The sequence below is a fragment of the Chenopodium album genome, chromosome 18 (assembly GCF_948465745.1).
Source record: "Chenopodium album chromosome 18, dcCheAlbu1.1, whole genome shotgun sequence".
NCBI lineage: Eukaryota > Viridiplantae > Streptophyta > Magnoliopsida > Caryophyllales > Amaranthaceae > Chenopodium > Chenopodium album.
This window is the reverse complement of record NC_137851.1, coordinates 21,891,265-21,912,723: the sequence shown is the minus strand read 5'-3', so window position 1 is coordinate 21,912,723 and position 21,459 is coordinate 21,891,265. Positions and strand designations below refer to the sequence as shown.

At 36.3% G+C, this 21,459-nt stretch overlaps 1 protein-coding gene across 1 annotated transcript; it reads left to right on the top strand.

Moving 5' to 3' along the window:
* Positions 1-13,806: 13,806 nt before the first annotated feature.
* On the top strand, positions 13,807-20,151 carry LOC145590610 (glyceraldehyde-3-phosphate dehydrogenase GAPCP1, chloroplastic-like). The gene is made up of 14 exons (XM_081647033.1): positions 13,807-14,182; positions 14,307-14,401; positions 14,914-14,981; positions 15,095-15,133; positions 16,653-16,753; positions 16,848-16,960; positions 17,113-17,212; positions 17,292-17,438; positions 18,163-18,223; positions 18,355-18,452; positions 18,912-19,054; positions 19,156-19,239; positions 19,525-19,614; positions 19,714-20,151. Exons 1-14 carry the CDS (start codon positions 14,099-14,101, stop codon positions 19,763-19,765), a joined length of 1,275 nt encoding a protein of 424 aa, XP_081503159.1. The 5' UTR covers positions 13,807-14,098; the 3' UTR covers positions 19,766-20,151.
* Positions 20,152-21,459: the final 1,308 nt, after the last annotated feature.

The window sequence follows — 21,459 nt, the reverse complement described above, 5'->3', positions numbered from 1 at the left end:
TTAAGGGTTATGAAATCAATGTAAAATGTTTACAAAGATGACATAATACACCCTAAATCAAGTAAGAGGTATTATTCCTACAATCGCGTACATAACAAAGCGTTTGTTGCTCGCGATAGTGTCTTTATAGAAAGAAATCTTTTCCTACAAAGCCAAGTGGGAGTAAAATTAGATCTCGATAAAATTTGAGACGAGCAACAAATGGATGTGGATAACACTACATCAGAGACGAGGGGGTATGAAATCAGCTAATTTGATAAATCATATCTCGAAGCAAGCTAATTCAACTAGCGATGCTTCTATCGTCTCACTTGAATGAAAGGCTTCAAAAGTTAAAGAGAATAATTCTATTGTTGCTTATACCTAATGTAGGTTACTTTGGATCAAAACAAACAGTTTGTTGAAAATATGAGAAAAGGTGGATTCTAAACTTTTCCTATTGGAATAGTTAGAACCCATACCCTACAAGCAAGCTTTGGGAAAGTGTCAACTCAAAAGTGGCTTGAGGCCATGAAATCCATAATAGACTCCATGTCTGTAAAGATGTGTTAGTCCATGATAGTCTTACAAATGGGGTCAAACCTATTAGATGCGTAAGCCTATTCGGATTCTTCTAGTGATTGCTGAAATTTTCAATTACGAATTTTAGCATTGGATATCGAAATCACCTTCTCGAAATGTTCTTGATGGAGGATATGCATATGATACAACCTAAGAATTTTGAAATCCAGAAATCCTAGAAAGTTTTGCAAACTTCAAAACTTTATTTAATGGATTGAAGTAAGCATCAGGGAGTTGGAACATTCGTTTCGATTAGGCAATCTAATAGTTTGATTTCCTCAAAGAACAAAAAGGAATCTTGTAGAGACAAGAAGTTTAGTGGGAGAAATTGGTCTTCTTAGTCTTTTATGTATATGACATACAATTCATATGAAATGACATATCAATGCTTGAATCAGTCAAGTAACGGTTAAAGAGTTGTTTCTATATGAAAGACCTAGGAGATGTTGAGTACATATTGGGAATCAAGATCCACGAAGTGAACCTTGAAGAATGATTGGACAACGTCGAGAGACTTATGTTGATAAGGTTCTTGACAAGTTCATGAAGCAAGACTCTAAGAGAGGATGTTTTCCCATGTTTCATGGTATTACGCTCAGTAAAACTCAATACCTTCAAAAGCTAGTAGAGTTGAGTTGTATGGATAGTGTACCTCATGCTTTTGCAAAAGGGTCCATTATATGTTCCATGATATGTACAAAGCAAGATGTTACATATGACTTGTGCATGTGTAGCAGATTTCAAGTAAATTCAGAATAAGCATACTGAAAGTTGCCAAGACTAATCCTTGAGAAGCACTAAAGGAATGTTTCTAGTTTATGGTATTAAAAGTGAACAAGTTGTCAAAAGGTTATACGGATGCAAGTTTTCCAAACAGGCAAGATGACTTTAGATGTTGATCTAGATACATTTTGTGTCTGAATGGAGAAGTACAGTAAGCTTGAAAAGTTCAAAGAAGAATGATGTTGCATGCACAATGTCAGAATATGTGTATTTAGCTACAGTAAAAGTAGTTAAGGAGGAAGTTTAAATCAAATTGTCATATGACTAAAAGGTCACCTTTGCCAAAGCAAAGGAGCCAGGGTCAGATCACAAATCCAAACAAATAGATATGAGATATCACCTCTTTTATGAGATCAATGACTTGCGGGATATCATAATCTGCAAAGTTTTATTATGAGTGAGAAATCACTAAACCCCTTCCATAGACTAAGATATGAGAGTCATATTAAAGACTTGGATTGTAGCAAATTATATTAATTCAAGTTGTGTATGTTTTGAGAAAACATATTACATAAGGAATGCATATATTTGCAGAATTATATTTAAAACAGAAATTTCATTTCTCTTATTTAATTATGGTTTTGGAAATTTAATAAAATATCCAAAATAATTATGAATTGATGGGCTCAACAGGTTGATGACCTGGTGAATGAAACCCCACAGGTGAACAAAATTCATATATTATTTAAGTTCCTAGTTTAAAATCGTTAAAGTGGACATAAATGATTTCAATAAATGGACTAGCATGTAAGATTGATTGGATATCGCAGTTTCATGGGCTATAGGGGCATAGTGATGCTCTGTCAGTCACTTGGATATGCATGAATGATGCATGATCGAGCTATTGACCTACTTTGAAGTTCAAGTATAGAGCTTCTGGATATATTAGTGGATTCCTTTGACATGAGTGGAACATTGATTTCATTCAATGGATGTTTTGACTGTGGTGCATTCAAACGTCTTCCCGTAACTGGAGGCTATAAAGGATGTTTCCTGGTTATTTCAAAAGTTGAGTGGGAGCCTTGTTGCCACAAGATTGGATTGAGTCTACCTATTAAATTAGGAAATGTGTCATGGCCGCTTGAAAAGGGTGAATTCAGAAAATACGTGGCCGCGTTCAAATGTATTACTCAGTAATCTTTTGGTTTTGTAATTCTAACTCAGATTTCAAGAAACGATTTGAAGATTAATATGATCTTGACATGTGATGCAATCATATTATCAAATCGACACATATTGACTTAAGGAATTTGAATATTGCACACTTGTCTCAGACAATTGGGAGATTAAAGGAATTATGTCTTCGTCATATGAAATTACTAGATATATAAATGGATCAAATTATGGAGATAATTATGTTCGTACATTTGGGTCGTCGTTATATCATAGCTAGAGGTACTAACGATCTTTGGGCTAGTAAAATAGGCCAAAGCCTACTTGGACGGATCCTATAAGGTCACACAAAGGGCCTAGATCGAGCACGAGAGGATGAGGCCCATGATGGGCCTCATTCCCTATAGTGGCCGGCCATATGGAAAGGATTGGAAGGTTTTAGGCTAGTTGCCTAGGGTTTGCATGACACAAGAATTCAATTGATAAGTAAGATCAAAACATGAGTTAGCAAACACGAGACCAAGCCCTCTCAAATCTCTCTCTGTCTCACCACACTCTCTCCTTCCCGGTGCCTATCAAGGTGGTTCATGGTGGTGGTAGTTTGTGGTGGTCGGTTAGTCCATTAAAGGTGGTGATCGCGGTTTTCCTCAATCACTCGACCAATCTAGTATTGGTGGACGGCTCGTTCGAAGCTCGTGGACTAAGTAGAGGAGCAACGCTTGGGGCTCTATTCTCTCCCTGATTTGCTTGTCAAATAGCTTCGTGGAATTCACGCTTCAAAGGTATGATTATGTGTCTTGTGTGTTATGCTTGCGATCTTGGGATTAGGTTCTTTATGAATATGATTCATGTTTTTCCGCATTATAGTATCTATAAATTTCCTACAGCACATGCAATTTGTTTGTGCAAAAACCTTTATCAAGTTTTTGGCTAAGGCCACAGGTGGAGAAGAAAACGACGTCTTGATAACCACTTCGAGGGACGATCAGATCCTTATTGTTGTCTACCTAGATGGTTTCCACATAGAAAAACCTATAGACACCTAATTGTGTTTCCCCAAAAATCAAACCCAGTGATAAATACCTTTCACATCTTTGATTGACGAGTTCGGTGAAAAGTTGAAGAGTCTCGTGAAGTTCCCTTAGACCTTGACCATATTTCTAACCTTACCTAAAGTGTTTTAATCCAAAATCATTCATTTCGTGTCTTTAAATCCAAAATCATTCATTTCGTGTCTTTAAACACAAAATTATTCATTTCGTGTCCAAATCACAAAAACGTCCAAACCAGATTATGTTGGTCCATAATCCGAGTCCAATTTTTCCAACGATATATTATAAGCCCAAATCCGACTTAAAACGAATAAGTTATGGTCAAAATACCAAACCGCGCCTAGGTTCACCTTACCTACGACCCAATGATCATGTGAGGGTTCAAATACCTTATTTCCAATTCTAAACCAATTAGGATTCATTACAAGCTTTTGGAATCATCTAGAAGTTTCTTATTTATCCTTTCTGAAAAGATAAAGATCAAAGAATTTGTTATGAATAAAACTTCTCTTTTTTTTGGTAATCCTAATCTAGTTCAAAATAGAAGATGTACGGATATTTCATTAGCCAAATTCTATTGGAAATCAAATGACGTACGTATATTTATCTTTAGAAAATCATCACACGACGACAAGACCATAGTGCCTCGATAGTTCCATCGCGTCGCGATGGACTCTATTGCGCCGTAATACGAGTTGTTTAGTTGCGATTCGAATTCTGATCTTTTCCGATCGCTTCGACTCCCTTTTTTCCCTATAAATAGAGGTTGTTTTCCATCATTTCAGATCCAACAATCATCATAATAATCATCCATTCTCTTTCTTGATCCCCGTGTTCTTAGCTTTAGCCTAAACATATCCTAAACACATCCTTGATACTCCCAAATCGGTCACAATACTACTTTCGTGAGGTTTGAGTACTACTAGCCATCCTCGACGTTGCCTTCGACCTCGATGTGAAAGGTTGATAATTTTGAGGGTTTGGTCCAATCTATATTTCAATTCATATTTTATTTAATTATTGATTTAACTTTCTTGAAGTTTACTAACGTGTGTATTGTTTTAATAGCAAGAAGGTTGAGGCATCAAAGTAAGTTCGATTACTTAACTATTCCTTTGATTTTAGAGTAGAAATCATGCTTAGGATGTTATTTTGATTTGTAGTATCATGATTAGGATGTCGATTATAATTTCTAGTATCATGTTTAGGATAAAGCTTTATTGATTTTTATTATTAGTAACATGCTAGGATTTGTTTTTAATCCGTTTAGTATCATGATTGGGATCTTACTATTAACAATATTTTGAAGATGCTTTCATGATGATGGTTGTTATATTAATAATATGTTGCTTGATTTATTGTAATTACTTGAGCACGCCCCATTTTGCAGGTTTAAAGGGAATTTGTACTTGAAATCATGCCTAATAATATAATTAATAATTAGAGTTAGGCTTATTATGATTTTAATTCAAGTGATCACCAACAATAAAGATTTAATTGTGCATTGATAATCAACCAACATAGATTAAACAGGTTAGCAATAATTTGATGTATGTATGGCACATGAATATCATAAGAATTAAGTAGGGCCTATTTAGGGCGGGTTCAATCTCTTTTAGGTTGGGTTCGTACCATCATACCCGAACATCCAGTCATGGTTCCATACCACTATGGAGTTAGCTATCTCTATGATCGTGAATGGAGTGTAACCTTCACACTCGTGAACAGTTTACAAGTTCCTAAAACTTGTTGGGGACTCTTTTTCTCTAACTTCTTTTCCTTGGAATACCGCCATGCCTAAAAGCATGAACCACAATAGGACTAAATGACGAGTTTGAAAATTCCCTACACAACCCAAGGGTTAGGATAGACTTCCTTAGTGACATGTGGTAGCGATGCTTTCATAGCCAAAATTTAGGGCTAACGGTTCCACGAGTTGAAGAGGAAATTCTCTTCCTTGTTGTCTAAGGCAATGTAATAAAACCTATGCCGCAAGTCCCTCCACTTGGATCCTTTAGATAAGGTCATCATATACTCCTTGTGAGTAGTCAAGGTGTACCATCCGCCGCCTTTAAGAGCCTTGCTCAAATAATAATGCTTGTGCGCTAAGGCTTTGAAGCCAAGAGTTACTTTCTACATTAAACAAGCGGCAACGTACCCTATTATGTTTAACCAAGAGTTGGGGGTTAGTTGCCAAACACCTAGGCGTGGTATCCGTCTAAAATCTTTTTTACTGTCAGATATAGTGGGAAGTGGAGACCAGCATTTATTACCGCCTCACCCAATACTTTTCGGCATTCATAACTTCGTGGGGCCATACCAGGATGCCCCCATTCTAATGAGGCATCAGTTTTTCATAGTCGTCTCCCATGATATGGGCGGCTCCGTATGCATTAAAACCTTTGCTCACATTGGCAAAGTCTTTTAGAGAGATAAATCAAGTATAAGGGCTGTATCCGCCCGCCTTAGAGGCGCCGAGTGTAGAGGCCTTGATATATGTATTTTATATGCTATTTTATCCCCCTACCCACGGTCAATTTTATGCATATTTGAGCTCTTCGGGGCTACTTTAAGTACTATTGTGTGGTTTCAAGTGTTTTGTAGAGTTGGTATTTGTTTTGTAGGAATTTTCAAACTTGTACGTTAATTCTATGGTTTTCCGGCCACTACGAGATATCGAAGCCTATGTTCACATTTGTGACAGTCCTTCGTAGCCCAAGACCGATCATATTGGTGATTAAGGGCTAGGTTCATGGAATTAGTCTAAGTAATGGACCAAGGATAAGGAATTGGGCCATAAGAGTTGGAGCCTAAAAAGAAGAGAAGCAAGAGAACTCGGCCAAGGAAAAAGACTGAGATGGCTCGATCGGGCGGATGCCCAAAATTGCGTAGAGAAGAAAAGGGGGGCCCGATCAGGCGGCCTTTTGCCCGATCGGGCGCATGTTTTTCCAGGGGCGTTTAGGATTGCATTTTGGATTAATTTTTAAGTTTAGTATTTAAGCTCTTTTGGTAAGCTTTATTAGCTACGTTTTTCATTACTATTTTTCATGCTCAAACTTTTAGAGAGATTTTTATTTGGAGATTATTGTTGAACTCAAGTTTTCCCCTTTTTAGTGCAATTTCATATTTCCTTCATTCGGTATTATTTCTCGTCTCTTTTATCGCTTTATGTATTGCTTTGATTTTAATTGCTCTATTATTTTGTGCTTTGATTTTTATCATGTTTTCTTTGTACGCTTTGATTAGCTTAGATTTAAATATGTGTAGGTAGTTAATTTCTAGGGTTGTTGGGGAGTCAATAATTAATATGAAGGGATAATTTGTTATTGTTGATTAATGATATTGCATGATAATTTCTTATTGAATTGTTTTAATTCTTTACAGTTAGATTATGAATCGAGCAGATGTGATTTGATTGTAAAAGTATAGCAATATCAAATTGATGAATCAAGTAGATGTTAATTTGATATTAAAGGCTATTTTGAATAAGAACTTAGATTTAGTAAATTGCGAGAGCTTGTTAGATCTATGTTGATTAATAAATTGCGAGAGCCTGTTAATCATGTTATGTTTGCAATATTAATCGTTGATTGCTATGTTTTATCCCGGAGTATTAATTATTGGTGAACCTGTGACCCTAGACTTTTTATTATTGATTTATCCTTTAGATTAATTCTTCCAAACCTTTATTTGTTTCTTAATAATTTAGATTATAATAATTAATTAGGAATAGAACAACGTTGTTTCCCTGTGGATTCGACCCTACTTCTCTATCTATTCTAATTAGTGGTTTTAGGAATTACTTTTGATTAGGTGATACGACTTTAGCCTGTCAAAATTTGGCGTCGTTTCCGGGGGAACGGTTTTATTTTTATTTCTAGTTTATTTATTTTCTTAAGTTTAATTCTCAAAAAAATAATTTGTTACTTAATAGTTTAGATTATATTAATGAATTAGGAATAGAAAGACTTGTTTTCCTGTGGATTCAACCCTACTTCCCTATCTACTTTAGTTAGAGGACTTTGGTAATTCTTTTGATTAGGAGATATGACTTTATCCTGTCAAAATTTGGTGCCCAACCCAATTTCTCTTTGTTTTCTCACACTTTTAGGAAACCCTAGAGAGAGAATCTCAAGTTCTTCAAGAATCAACCTTTAAATGGCTTCCAAGAGATCAAGAGGGCAAAGAGGAGAACAATCTAGGAAACCACCAACACCAACGGTCAATCCGAAGCTTCAAATTCCGACATGTAAGGATGTGGTGGTCACTAGCCAAGAACAAAGGAGAGGATGCTCAACCTCGTCTCACGGCAAGTAATTGCTATCCATTTTGTGCATCATCCTTCTTTAATTCGTTTGGGAATTGATAAACAAGTGGAAAAATTGTTCAAAAGAATTGGCATGTCTAGCATTTTCAATATGCATAGAGACACTTATGATTATCTAACGGTGGAATTTATCTCTAATTTTAGCATAATAAAATCGAATTCAAATGCATATCATGTTCAATTTCTCTTGCTTAACAATGATGTGAGATTATCTTGAAAGATTTTGGTAAAATTTTTGAATTGAAATCTGATAGACCATCCGATCCTTTTAGGGATTTTCGTGCTGAGGTTTACTTAGCCCTCATAAGAGAGGTTTTAGATAACCTCTAACACGCCAAAGGCACCATCATTCACCACCCCGTGCCTAAGTTTTGGCAAAGATTTGTAGGCCTCACAATCTTTGGGAGGCATGAACCGGCCAACATTAGGAGGGATGAACTAGTGCTGTTAGCCTCCTAGTTGTATTCCGAGTGTGGGAAGCTAAACATCCCACTAAGGATGACCCAACATTTCCACCGTAGTACTAAGGCCTCCGAAACCTCGAGGGCGCGAACCCCTATCTAGTTTGGTGGGTTAGTAACCCACATAGCGGTTAAAGTGATGTGTTTTGAGCCTAATGACCATAGGAAGATGAACGGCCCTACATTGGTGGACCTTAGCTACTTAGGAGGGCTTAATTATCTACAACCTACCCATTGCGTGAGTCGGCCAAATGAGGTGTGGTGGATAATCCATAGAGAGTCAGGTAAGAAAGACCGAGCCTTCAAATTGCCTAACCCCTCTTTGACTAAGTTTGATAGGGGTAAGACCACCTACACTTTTGTACTAGGCAATGATGAGGAATTGAAGCTCAAGAAGCTCCTCAACCTCCACCTCAATCCCAACCTCAACCACAACCTTAATTTCAACCCTAACCCCAACCTTACATGCAAGAAATCCCCACCTCTTCTCATGATTATAACATAGATCCAATTGCACCTTATGACTTATTGGCTTTTAGGGGCCAACTTGATAGGATCGAGATGGGGCAAGAAAGGGTAGAGGGAATGGTCCAATCCCTTAACACTAGGGTGGTTTCTCTTGATAAGAGGGTTGGCTATGTTGAACGGAACCTAGGGAGGGGTTTATACCCCATGTATGATGATTATGCACGCCGAGGAGCTATTCCCCTCGAGGCTATGGTCTCCGATTAGTTTCAATATCCTCAAGGAGGATACACCACACCCAGTGCTCATGGTACTTATATGGACTACTCTTCTGTCCATGGTTATGGGGTCGATGCTCCTTTTGGAGGGTTAGGTGGAATGTGGATCCTAACTATTTTGCAAGTAGTTCGGGTCAAGGAGATACTAGTTCTAGTCATGGAGGTGGTAGTGGCTATGCTAGGATGGATGAGGATGATGAGGAGGAGTAGCTGTTCGTAGCTACACTCCCAAGTCAATGAGGGCATTGCTTGATTTGGTTTGGAGAGGATGATTTTGTATATAAGGTATTCTTTCTCTCTTCTCTATTTTATTTCTTTCTTAGGTTAGATTTAATGCTTTAAAAAAATGCAAAAATACGTTCCAATGAAAAGATGAATCATGCTTCCCTATGCCCCTTGATGAAAATTGTTTTGACTCTTGGTTATTGAGGATGAACATTGTAGATTAGTTGGTCATGATTTGATGTGTTAATTGCCTTGAAATTTTTCCCAACTACATGTGAATATAGTTCTTGACTTGTTGATTTGGTGAGGAATGTGTGTTAGTTCCTGATATGTCGATGAAATTGAGTATTGGTTTGCAACTATGAGTAATGTTTATATGATTCACTATTATGCACAATGAGGAAGACGAAGGCATTTGTTCTTTTAGGTGGCCTTTAGACGATATAAATATACATTTGTTACCTTCTTGCTACCCATATTGTTGCTTGTGCCCTTTTTATTGTTTATTTAGCCACATTACAAGCCTATTTGAGCCCCATTGGTTACTAGTCTCAATCTTTGCTTGGGGGAGCTAATAGTTAGTGAGGTGAGGGAGTTGTAGTGTGCACATAATTTGCACAATGTGGGTGAATAAGAGGTGTAATTTGTTCTTTAGTATTGTGATTGGAAAAATGAGAAATTGTAGTTCAAAGTTGAAAAAACTCCAATGTGAGGTAAAAAAGAAAAAAAAAAGAGCAAAAGGAAAAATTGTTTCAATGTTCAAGTGTTCTAATGAAGGTTGCTCAAAAGAAAAGAAAAAAAAAAGAAAAGAAAAGAATTCAAAGGAAAAAATTCAAGTTCAAAAGAAAAAAAGAGTTCAAAGTTTGTTTGATTCGCTCAAGTTCTATAATATCATATTTGTATGAGTGAAATCGTAAGTGTTGAAAATCTTGTGAAATATTGGATTGGTTGTTTGGTGAATTTTTGTAGAGGTAAGTTATGTTGGAGATGATTTGGTCATTACTTATGTTGGCCTTGGTTTTTATTAGGATTTGGCTCCCTTAAACATAGATTAACTCTCACATTTTCTCAAATATTTTCAACCCTTTACCCTAGCCTTACATTACAAGCTTTGAAGACCTTCCAACCTTTGTGCGTAAAGTTGTGTGAATGTGAAAGTAGTTGTCTATCAATGCGAAGAATGATTTGATGTATTCCGAGTCCACTACTAGGTTGAGTGTATGTCTTTTAAGCACACGAGTGCGTGAGTTGGGAGGGCATTGTTAACATATAAGGGTTTGGGATGGAGAGTGATCAAGTACATCTTTTACTCTCCACGTAAAAATGAGAGTTGAGTGTGTAAGCACTAGTCTTGAATTCTATATGCTCTTGAGGTTTGCTCTACTTGACAATTGTTAGAGAAGATTGGTAGTTGGATGGATTTGAGTGATTAATTATGATGCATGTTTATTGGATTGGCTTTGAGTTGTGTCATGGTTTTAAAATTTTGTTTGGGGTGAAGTTATGATTTGTTTTATTCATTGTCTTGCTTAGGGACAAGCAAGGGTTTCCCTTAGGGAAGTTTGATATATGTATTTTATATGCTATTTTATCCCCCATCCCACGGTAAATTTTATGCATATTTGAGCTCTTTAGGGATTCTTTTAGTACTAATGTGTGGTTTCGAGTGTTTTGTAGAGCTGGTATTTGTTTTGTAGGAATTTCCGGACTTGTAGGTGATTTCTATAGTTTTCTGGCCACTATGAGATATCGAAGCCTATGTTCACATTTATGACCGTAGTTCGTTGCCCAAGACCAATCATATCGGTGATTGAGGGCTTGGTTCGTGGAATTGGTCCAAGTAATGGACCAAGGAGGAGGAATTGGGCGATAGATAAGAGTAAGAGCCCAAAAAGAAGAGAAGCAAGAGAACTCGGCCAAGGAAAAAGACCGGGCCCGATCGGGCGGATGCCCAGAAATGTGGAGTGAAGAAAAGGCAGGCCCGATCGAGCGGCCCTTCGCCTGATCGGACGCGTGTTTTCCAAGGGCGTTTTGGATTGCATTTTGGATTAATTTTTAGGCTTAGTATTTAAGCGCTTTTTGTATGCTTTATTAGCTACGTTTTTCATTACTATTTTTCATGCTTAAATTTTTAGAGAGATTTTTAGTTGGAGATTATTGTTGAACTCAAGTTTTCCCCTTTTTTTAGTGCAATTTCATATTTCCTCCATTCGGTATTATTTCTTGTCTCTTTTATCGCTTTATTTATTACTATGATTTTAATTGCTCTATTATTTTGTGCTTTGATTTTAATCATGTTTTCTTTATATGCTTTGATTAGTTTAGATTTAAATATGTGTGAGTAGTTAATTTTTAAGGTTCTTGGGGGATCCATAATTAATATGAAGGGATAGTTTGTTATTGTTGATTATTGATATTGCATGATAATTTCTTATTGAATTGTTTTAATTCTTTACAGTTGGATTATGAATATAGCAGATGTGATTTGTTTGTAAAAGTACAACAATATTAAATTGATGAATCGAGCAGATGTTAATTTGATATTAAAGGCTATTTTCAATAGGAACTTAGATTTAGTAAATTGCGAGAGCTTGTTAGATCTATGTTGATTAATAAATTGCGCGAGCCTGTTGATCATGTTATGTTTGCAATATTAATCGTTGATTGCTATGTTTTATCCTGGAGTATTAATTATTGGTGAACCTGTGACCCTAAACTTTTTATTATTGATTTATCCTTTAGATTAATTCTTCCAAACCTTTATTTGTTTCTTGATAATTTAGATTATAATAATTAATTAGGAATAGAAGAACATTGTTTCCCTGTGGATTCGGTCCTACTTCCCTATCTATTCTAGTTAGTGGTTTTTGGAATTACTTTTGATTAGGTGATACGACTTTAGCCTGTCAGGCCTCTTCACCTCTCATTTACTTATCCTCACCTTTGGCATCACTTGCCGACTTAGGTACTTCAATTCTGACCCTGAGCCTCTTGAATCAAGACCCTCCACTTCCATTTCCTCCTAAGATGTGATGCTCTGTTCAGAGCCGAATGACACTTCATCGAACTCTTTCAAAATAGAAGAGCCGGGTCTACTAGGTTGACTAGGGGGATAGTTAAAGACTTCATCAGCCGGTAACCTAAGGATGCCGTCTTCCTCAAAGGAAGAGTCAAAGGGCAGTTTTATTTTGTTCTTACCATGACGTTCTGCACAGAAGAAGAGACGGTCAAACTCCAAGAAGAATAAAAAAGGAGTCACATCACCCCCTATGAGGGACAAATGTTTAGGGTAAAACACCCTAGACACGTGGACCAATAGGGCAGTGACAAGTGTCCCCTAAACCAGCACTCAAAGAGCCAATCAGGACATAACGCGTGTCACATGCTCAAATCGGCAGGGTTAATCGACCTTCAGGCTCAATTCCCAAGAAGCTGTAAAACAGCGCAACCAATCTAGTTAGGTTAAATTAACCTAAGAGGGCACACACTCCTATACACTATAAATATTGTTCATAAATGAACAATATGATACATTTAATAAAAAATTATTACATTCACACGGAGGAAATTACTCAACTTTTACTACACTTATTCCGGTACTAACTTAATGTCAGAGGCAAAACTCTGATAAACCGGACCTTTCGTTGTTTTGTAGGTGCAGCGTACCAGGAAGGTTATATTTAGTGTTGTAACTCTCCCGACGGCATCCCTAAAAGGCGAAAACCCCAAAACATTACATATCTAATACCAGAATGAATTAACATGTTTAAATCCCGACTCGATATGAAACCAAACCCACTATAACCCGCCAAAACCACTTAATTAGAATCAGATTACAACTCGACCATAATTTAATCAAATCGATTTGACCCATTATTTTTCACCAATCTAAATTGTTCTACCAACAATATGAACCCGTTTCCATCGATCTAATATGATCCACTACCAAATTAACCCGATCCATTTAAGCATTGAACCGATTATAAACCACACCGATATAAACTTGAAACTGCATCGACCTGAGTAAATCTGCTCCTAACTCGAATCATATTAGACTAACGCCGGTCACGACTTGAACCGTTAATGACCCGAACCGAATGAAAACTGTACAAAAATAAACTGAACCCAAAACGACCCATCAACAATTATAATCAAACTAACCCGACCCGTCAGCACAATAAATTCGTTCCATCCCGCCCGTTTCAAACCGAAATCATTTTAACCTAAGACAGAATCGTACAGTCATACCGAATTAACAATGCTAATCGTGTCCTCGACAATGTGCTCGATATGGCACAGAGAATGTCCAGATTCCTTAAACTGTGTTGATAACCGTTAGATAATAGATTATCACCTTTAATTTGAATTTTACAAATACCTTGATAAAACTCTAGTCAGATTCCTTAACAAAGCACTTCAACTTCTCCTACAAGCGACTCAAGCTGTTGAGACTGAACGTACATGCCTTAACCACAGAGGGCTCTACAGTTAATTATAAGTTATAATATTTCATAATTTCTTTCCCGCACGTCACACTTACAGCTGCCTACCTACGCACTCCCTCCTACCAAATATAATAATAAACAAAGTTGGCTTCTCATTTCTCAGAGCATCTCCCCTCTTTAAGCTTTAAACTATACCTCTCTCTCTCCATTTTTCCCATTTTTCAATTCACTAGAGTTCCAAAATCTCGAGAAGCCAGTCAATACTTCACATTTTTCGGTTCTTTTCGCCTTTTGCCGTATTCAGAAACTCCTTTTTCTAGGGTTTTTCTCTCTTTTGCCTCCATCTCCACTGTTAGCTGATTCAAAGAGTAACAACCAAGCTACAACAATGGCGGCTCATTCTTCTCTTCTTCGATCTGCTCCTTCCTTCTTTGATTTCTCCTCCTTTTCTTGTTCTTCCGATATGTCCAAGGTTTTCTTTATTTTCTTATATATATATATATATAATTTTAAATTTCTTACAATGTTAGTTTACGTTTCATTGATCGAGTTCTTGATTGATTCTTAATTTTTTTGTTAATTTTGTTGAATTTCAGGTGTTTTTCAATGGTTCGAATCAGAATGTTAGCTCATTGAAGATTCAGTCTAATGTTTTCGGCACTGCTGTTAATGGCGGATCTTCTTCTATCCGGTTCAGAATCTACTACCTTAATTTTTTTCTGTCATTTTTATATTTTATTTTATTTTTTTGGTGAATTTAATTTATTTTCAGAGAAATAATTTATATGACATGTGATATTTCGTGCGTCCAATTTATTAAATAACAGAGTGATATTTGTACGTACGTCAGTGTTTTATTTAAAGATTGCTTTCTATATATTGTAGATTGACTGGATAAAGTCTGTGAAACTAATCAAAAGCAAAGAAGCAGCAAAATATATCAGATTCCTCTGTTTACTTTTTATCATCTTATTGATCTTATATGAGACTAATTATTGAATATTAATGCGTGCCGCTTACATTATGGCTAATCAAACACACAAAATGTTAATCATGCTGATGTTCAAGACTTAGGGAAAATGTATCTGATTTGTCGAAAGATAAGTGATGATGGTAGGGTGTTAGGTAGGTGCATAATTTTGAGGTGTAATCTGCGCTTGTTATATATGAGTTTAGTCTTGAATTTTTCCGTACTTGATGCAGGAAATGTAGGTCTACGAGCATGCAGCCGATCAAAGCAACTGCTACTGAAATCCCACCAGCAGTCAAAAGTGCGTGGTCTCTCTTTCCGTTTTTGTGTAACTGAACATATTATCCACTGTAGCTAATTATATCTACTATAGCTGATAATCCTGATATAGTTTACTGGATTTGTTCACTATAGATTCGAAGAGTGGTGGCAAAACTAAGGTTGGAATCAATGGTAAGTTTTCTATCATTTGTTTTTAGACTTGAATTGCAATTCTTAATGTTATGAAAAATTATTTACAGATTGTTGTTGAATTTAGACTTTTGTTTATCTGCTTGTATTGTGTAATCATTAAAGGGTTGAAGATTACAAAAAGAAAAAAAAAAATAAAATTGTAATGTGAAATAATGTGTAGAAAAGAATTTGAATAAGCTTGGTCTTTAGGACTTAGGTTATAAATATGTTTGATAAGCCAACAATTCTTTTCTTGTGAAGCCTAACATATGGAGATTCTTCTTCAGACACTTAGAGAGCATTATGTTGTAAACTTCTTTTGTATATTGTACAAAAGCAAAATCACAAAACTTAGCTAATATTTTTACCTTGATAAAAATTGCAAAAATGTTGTATGTTTATTCAGAGGATTGATAGAAATTTTAGTGTCTAGATTAAAATTATTTTGAGAAAGGGATTTCAAATTGTCTAACCATAGATTTGTTTATGCTCTTCTCTCTTCCTCATGTTCATGCACGGCTAAATTCAAAACTGATTAAGGGCCTGTTCACATTTACTTAATTTCAGTTCATTTCAGTTCAGCTCCAATCAGTTCAGTTCAGTTCCAATCAGTTCAGTTCAGCTCAGCTCTTAATTTCCCTCTCACATAAAATATTAATTTCAGCTCAATTCAGTTCAGTTCAGTTCCAATCAGTTTAGTTCAGTTCAGCTCCAATCAGTTCAGTTCAGTTCAGCTCAATTCAGTAAATATGAACAGGCCCTAAGTGCTGGACCTCTGGAAGATTATTTGGATTGTGTATGGTTGACTTGATTGTTATTCTTTGAAGAATGGGTAGTTATTTTTTTTCAAAATAAATATCCATTTGTTGTAAAATAGTATTATAGTGGACAAATCTTCCCTCTGCCCCCTGTTGTTCGTCCCATAGTTTTCCCATATTCTAAACAACTATGAGGGATTACCACTTTACACTCACATTAACTACAGTTGATCCTACCTATTTGTCTCTCATCAACTCCACATAACCAAAACTCAAACAGAAAAACAAAACCCTAATGGGGCAAAGCAAAATTCTGAGGGTGTATCCCTTATTGTTTTACTTGATTTGATTTTTGTCCTAAATATTATCATGTTAAATTTCAATTGTTGCTATCATTGCTGTGGCTAGTTTTGAAACAGAACTGACTTTCGACATAGTGAAAGACTGTTGTGAAGGTAGCCGGTTGATGTGGAAAACAATATTCTTATGTATCATGAATCATTGAGCTCAGCTCAGTTCTGTATACAGTTTTGTATATTTTATAATCAAAGCTTATATGCCCTTTGTCCTACAATTAAGAGTTTTTGAGCTGCATTATATGGTGACAAGTTGATATATGTGTTTGGTTGTCTCTATATAATCTTATAAGTTGTTGAGCATTGTTGTTTTAAAAAAGAAACTGGAAACATATTGTTGTAGAATCTTTTTACTGGTTAAACGATAAATGAGAAGATTAATTATTTTAATCTGTAATAATGTAGGCTTCGGTCGGATTGGAAGGCTTGTCCTACGGGTAGCAACTTCTAGGGATGATTTGGAAGTGGTGGCAGTGAATGACCCTTTCATTGATGCCAAATACATGGTAGGAAAGTTTTTTCTCTGTTTGTTTTACAGTAGATTTGCTTCATAAGTCTTGCTTATCATCCTGAAAAGTATAATTAAATATCCTTATTCAGGCATATATGTTCAAGTATGACTCAACACATGGACTGTTCAAGGGAACCATTAAAGTTGTAGATGATTCAACTCTTGAAATCAATGGAAAGCAGGTGAAAGTTACAAGCAAAAGGTATCCACCTGGCATACCCCCAATTTCATGTATTGATTTGGATGAGTCTGCATTTGTATGATCTTGAGAAAAAAGAATGTCTGCACCCCCCCCCCCCTCTTTTTACTGGGTTTTACCTCTTTCCCAGTACCCAATGTATTGCTGATGTACAGGAACCCTGAGGATATTCCATGGGGTGATTTTGGCGTTGAGTATGTTGTTGAATCTTCTGGTGTTTTCACAACGTTGGAAAAAGCTGCAGCGCACAAGAAGGTCTGCTTTCTAATCTTGCTTGATCTCATGTCTGATACTGAACTGCAATGTGACTGATCTATTAAGAACTGTTCTGCAGGGAGGTGCTAGAAAGGTGGTTATTTCAGCTCCATCAGCAGATGCACCGATGTTCGTTATAGGTGTAAATGACAAAACATACAAGCCAAACATGGATGTTGTCTCTAATGCAAGCTGCACCACCAATTGTCTAGCTCCTTTGGCAAAGGTGTAGTTTAATATCTATTTTTTATTTGCTTCTTTGCTGACAAATCTTGTTACCCTTTAAAATATCTATGTTATGCTTGACTTGTTTTGGTTATCTTTTCATAATGCAATCACACTTGTAAATTACTCTTCATTAATAGACATCGAAGTTAATCAAATCCTCTTCTCAACTACTTTCTTTGGAAAGTACATTATCTATATTTTTGGAAAACGTTTGAAAAGGCTTAGTTTCACAACTCTCTTTCAATTAATTTAAAATGAATCAAACACTTATGCTAACGTAAATGATGTGGCACCAGCAAATTTAAGCGTTAGTTTAAATGAATTAGTTACAATTTGATTATAAAAGTAGGTTGACAAGCATTACTAAGTTCACATGGACATTGAAATGGAAATCAATAAAGATAATTAGATAAGAATAGTACATAGCATCAGAACATACTACAAATGCTTAAAATTAGTTTGAACTACTATATGTAAAGTTCACCTGCAGTTGTCTTAATTGAATTTCCACTAATAAGATTTTTCTCATAAATCTATTCTGATGTGATTTGATTTTTTCTAATGTCTTAAAATCATCTTATCCAATGTCATTTGAAATTTATGACCAACCAGCAGTTGCTGCATAGGATAGTTATCTGAATAATTGTAGCATTGACCCAGCTGCTTTGTTGTGACTTGTTAGAACTAGATTTTCATTTTCTCTTCATGTTGTTTTGGTACAGGTTGTACATGAAGAGTTTGGCATTGCTGAAGGTCTGATGACAACAGTCCATGCTACTACAGGTTCTCTTTCTAAGCTTCTTTTAATGCTCCCTCCTCCAAAGGAAAGCATATGTCCTCATGCCTGCATCTTTAGAGCATTGAACCTGGTTATATCTTCGTCAGCTTTGGTGACACTAATTTTTGGATTTCAGCAACTCAGAAAACTGTTGATGGGCCATCAATGAAGGACTGGCGAGGAGGCCGTGGAGCTAGTCAAAACATTATCCCTAGCTCTACTGGTGCTGCGAAGGTATAGAATCAGCAATTCAGATATTAACTGTGTATATTATTTTGTCTACATATAAGTGCAATAACAACATCAAACTTAACCATATGTTCCAATGTGATGAGATTTCGTTGAATGCTTGTGCCAAAATTGCAATAGGTCTATTTAGTTATAACAAATATAATTTGTGAAGCTGCATAATTCCAATTAAAAATTATTTTTTAAAAATAGTTTTCTGCAACATTGTTTTTCTACCACTTATCTGGCAAATATTATCTGAAGTACTTGTATTGTTACAAGACTTTTAACAGATGGGAGTGCACTCATGTGCTAGCTTTCCATAAAATTAAATTTACTTGAGAATAAACATGGTAAAATAATTATACTATGGTTATGGCAAATAAAAACTGTATATATTCATATGTACACTATTACAGCATTAGTAGTTTTTCATCTTTATTTAAGCGATTCAAATGTACATAGGCTGTTGGAAAAGTCCTTCCTGAACTCAGTGGAAAACTTACTGGAATGGCATTCCGTGTTCCAACACCGAATGTGTCTGTTGTGGATTTGACTTGCCGACTTCAAAAAGGTGCTAGCTACGAAGAGGTTAAAGCTGCCATCAAGTATGTTATCTGATTATGTAATAGGATCTTTTGTTGCTCGCCCTCTTACTGACTATGTTTTTAATTTTGTGTATTCATCACCTGTTTTGTTTGTATCATAGGTTTGCTTCAGAGGGTCCATTGAAAGGGATTCTTGGATATACAGATGATGATGTTGTCTCAAATGATTTTACTGGTGATTCAAGGTAGGTCCAATTTTCTTTTAATTTTAGTGAAATGGTCAAATGTATCCGTTTATTCCTTTTCCTGATTTTTTTTTGAATCAAATCTTTCATACGTGCAAAACATACCAAATGTATTCTCATACTTTATGAGATATAATGTTTTGAGTAACCATCCTATTTTGTTATTTATCTGAACTTTGTGAAGTGCAAATATTTGAATTCTTAACTCTGAACTTTGGTAGCATATATAGATTTTCAAGTTGAGTGTCACTTTGCCTAACTACAATACTTCTGCCATTGTTCTAGATCAAGCATATTTGATGCCAAGGCTGGGATTGCGCTGAGTTCCTCTTTTGTAAAACTGGTTTCTTGGTATGATAATGAATGGGGATACAGGTATAACTTTATGGTCTTTTATCCTCTCATCAAGTCACTTGTGTCAATATCATAGCTCAATGTTTTCTGGAGTGATAACATGCTCTTGTTTGCTTGTAGTAATCGAGTTTTGGACCTAATTGAGCACATGGCATTGGTGGCTGCCATATAAATTCATGCAAAGCAAGGATTACAGCTCGCGTTATTTTCAGTGAAAGGGACCTTGATTATGTAGGTAGAGATTGATGCTATAGTCACATAAATTTTGTTCCGTGTGAGATGCCAGATATTGATAATAAGGATTGGCAAGAGCTGCAGCTAGAGTCTGCTGGCACTAAATGTAGATCGCAATTTCGAATTCATGTATTGGTTGTTTCATTTTTTATTTTGCCTGGTGCTCTCTTGTATAGAGTGCTTTAGGTATTTGGGCAACATATATTGGTGCCTTGGGAAAAATAACCGAAAGTTCAAAACTGTTTTGGTTAAATATTAAAATCAATTTACTAGCACTTTGGCTCTAAGGTGTGATGTTTTGGTCTATAAGCCCTACATGATGTATCTCATATTCGTCTAACCAATTTATGTGGTAGCTATAAGGACAATATATAGGGTATTTGTCTATTTGGTTTGCGGGAATAAGAGTTTGCAGACATGCAAAAAATACGCTAGACTATATTTTTCGGACTAGCCGGTACTCTCTTCTAGTGTTTATCAACAACGTGATCAGATAGGTCTTATCTGATTTATTTTTTAATAATCCCAACTATGGGGTTAGTTTGTCTCCAATGGTCCCAATATGACCGGTAACCTGTTGAAAGAGGTTTTTTTTTTTTAATAGCCACGTGTCATCGTGTGATTGGTCCAAAAATAAAAATAAAATAAAAATTTAAAAATAAAATAAAATGAAAACAAAAAATCCTCCCCTTTACTAAACAGTTTCCTCCTCCCTCCCTTCAACTGACGACAAACAATATTGTTGCCGACGACACTGTCAATGACCACCCAACAGAAAATCATCGCCGATAACACCACCACCATCACAATCCACGCATTCCGAAGTTTCATCTCTTGTGTAACGCCGACCATGGTACGAACTCCTCGATCGCACCTCCTCACTCGCCGGCCCGAACCCAATCACCAAAGGTTTGTGTGCAGGCGAACTTCAATTGGGTTGAAGAGAATTGCGATGGTTGTGCTGCGGTTTAATTTGTTGTTGATTGTTGAGGCTGGCGCTGAAGAGAATTGCGATGGCTGTGCAGCGGTTTGGTGTGAGAGGTGCGTAAAGGAGAGTGCAGGGGCAGCGAAATTATAGGGTTGGTGGTCGAAATGGCGAGGGGCTGCTAAAGTTGGTGGGTGTATGGTGGCTGCCATTGCGATGTTGGGGACGGTGTACAGGTGCAGGGGTCGGGGATGGTTGGTAGAGGCCAGGCGGCCATTTCGGTGGTTGAGGGTGGTTAGCCGGCCGGTTATGGGGTTGGGATAGGGTGGCTGAAATATGTTTTTTTTTTAAAATATTTTGGACCAATCACGTATTATGGTCACCTGTTATAACAAATCATTGACCTGTTGTTGACCGGTTGGGTCTATTGGAGGAAAACTGACCCCATAGTTGAGATTATTAAAAAATAAACCTTAGTTGGGATTATTAGAAGTAAATCGCTCATAATTGAAATTATTAAAGTGTATTTTTCCAAAGGAAAAAGGATTAAGGAGGGCAAAAAAAATGAATAGCTAAATCACTACCTACTCATGCAAAAAAGCTCCAGTGGTTGGAAAATCAGTCCCATAAAAACCCCATTAGAGTTGTAATTAACAGTACTCTTCATCCTCTAGGAGCAGTGCTCGATCTACTTAAGGTGCGAATTT

Bases quoted from the DNA above. Each gene is read 5' to 3' on its own strand.
- LOC145590610 (XM_081647033.1), top strand. From the start codon at position 14,099: ATGGCGGCTCATTCTTCTCTTCTTCGATCTGCTCCTTCCTTCTTTGAT. The intron at 16,961-17,112 runs GTATCCACCTGG...GCTGATGTACAG, and splicing joins GTGAAAGTTACAAGCAAAAG to GAACCCTGAGGATATTCCAT. The intron at 19,240-19,524 runs GTAGGTCCAATT...CCATTGTTCTAG, and splicing joins GATTTTACTGGTGATTCAAG to ATCAAGCATATTTGATGCCA.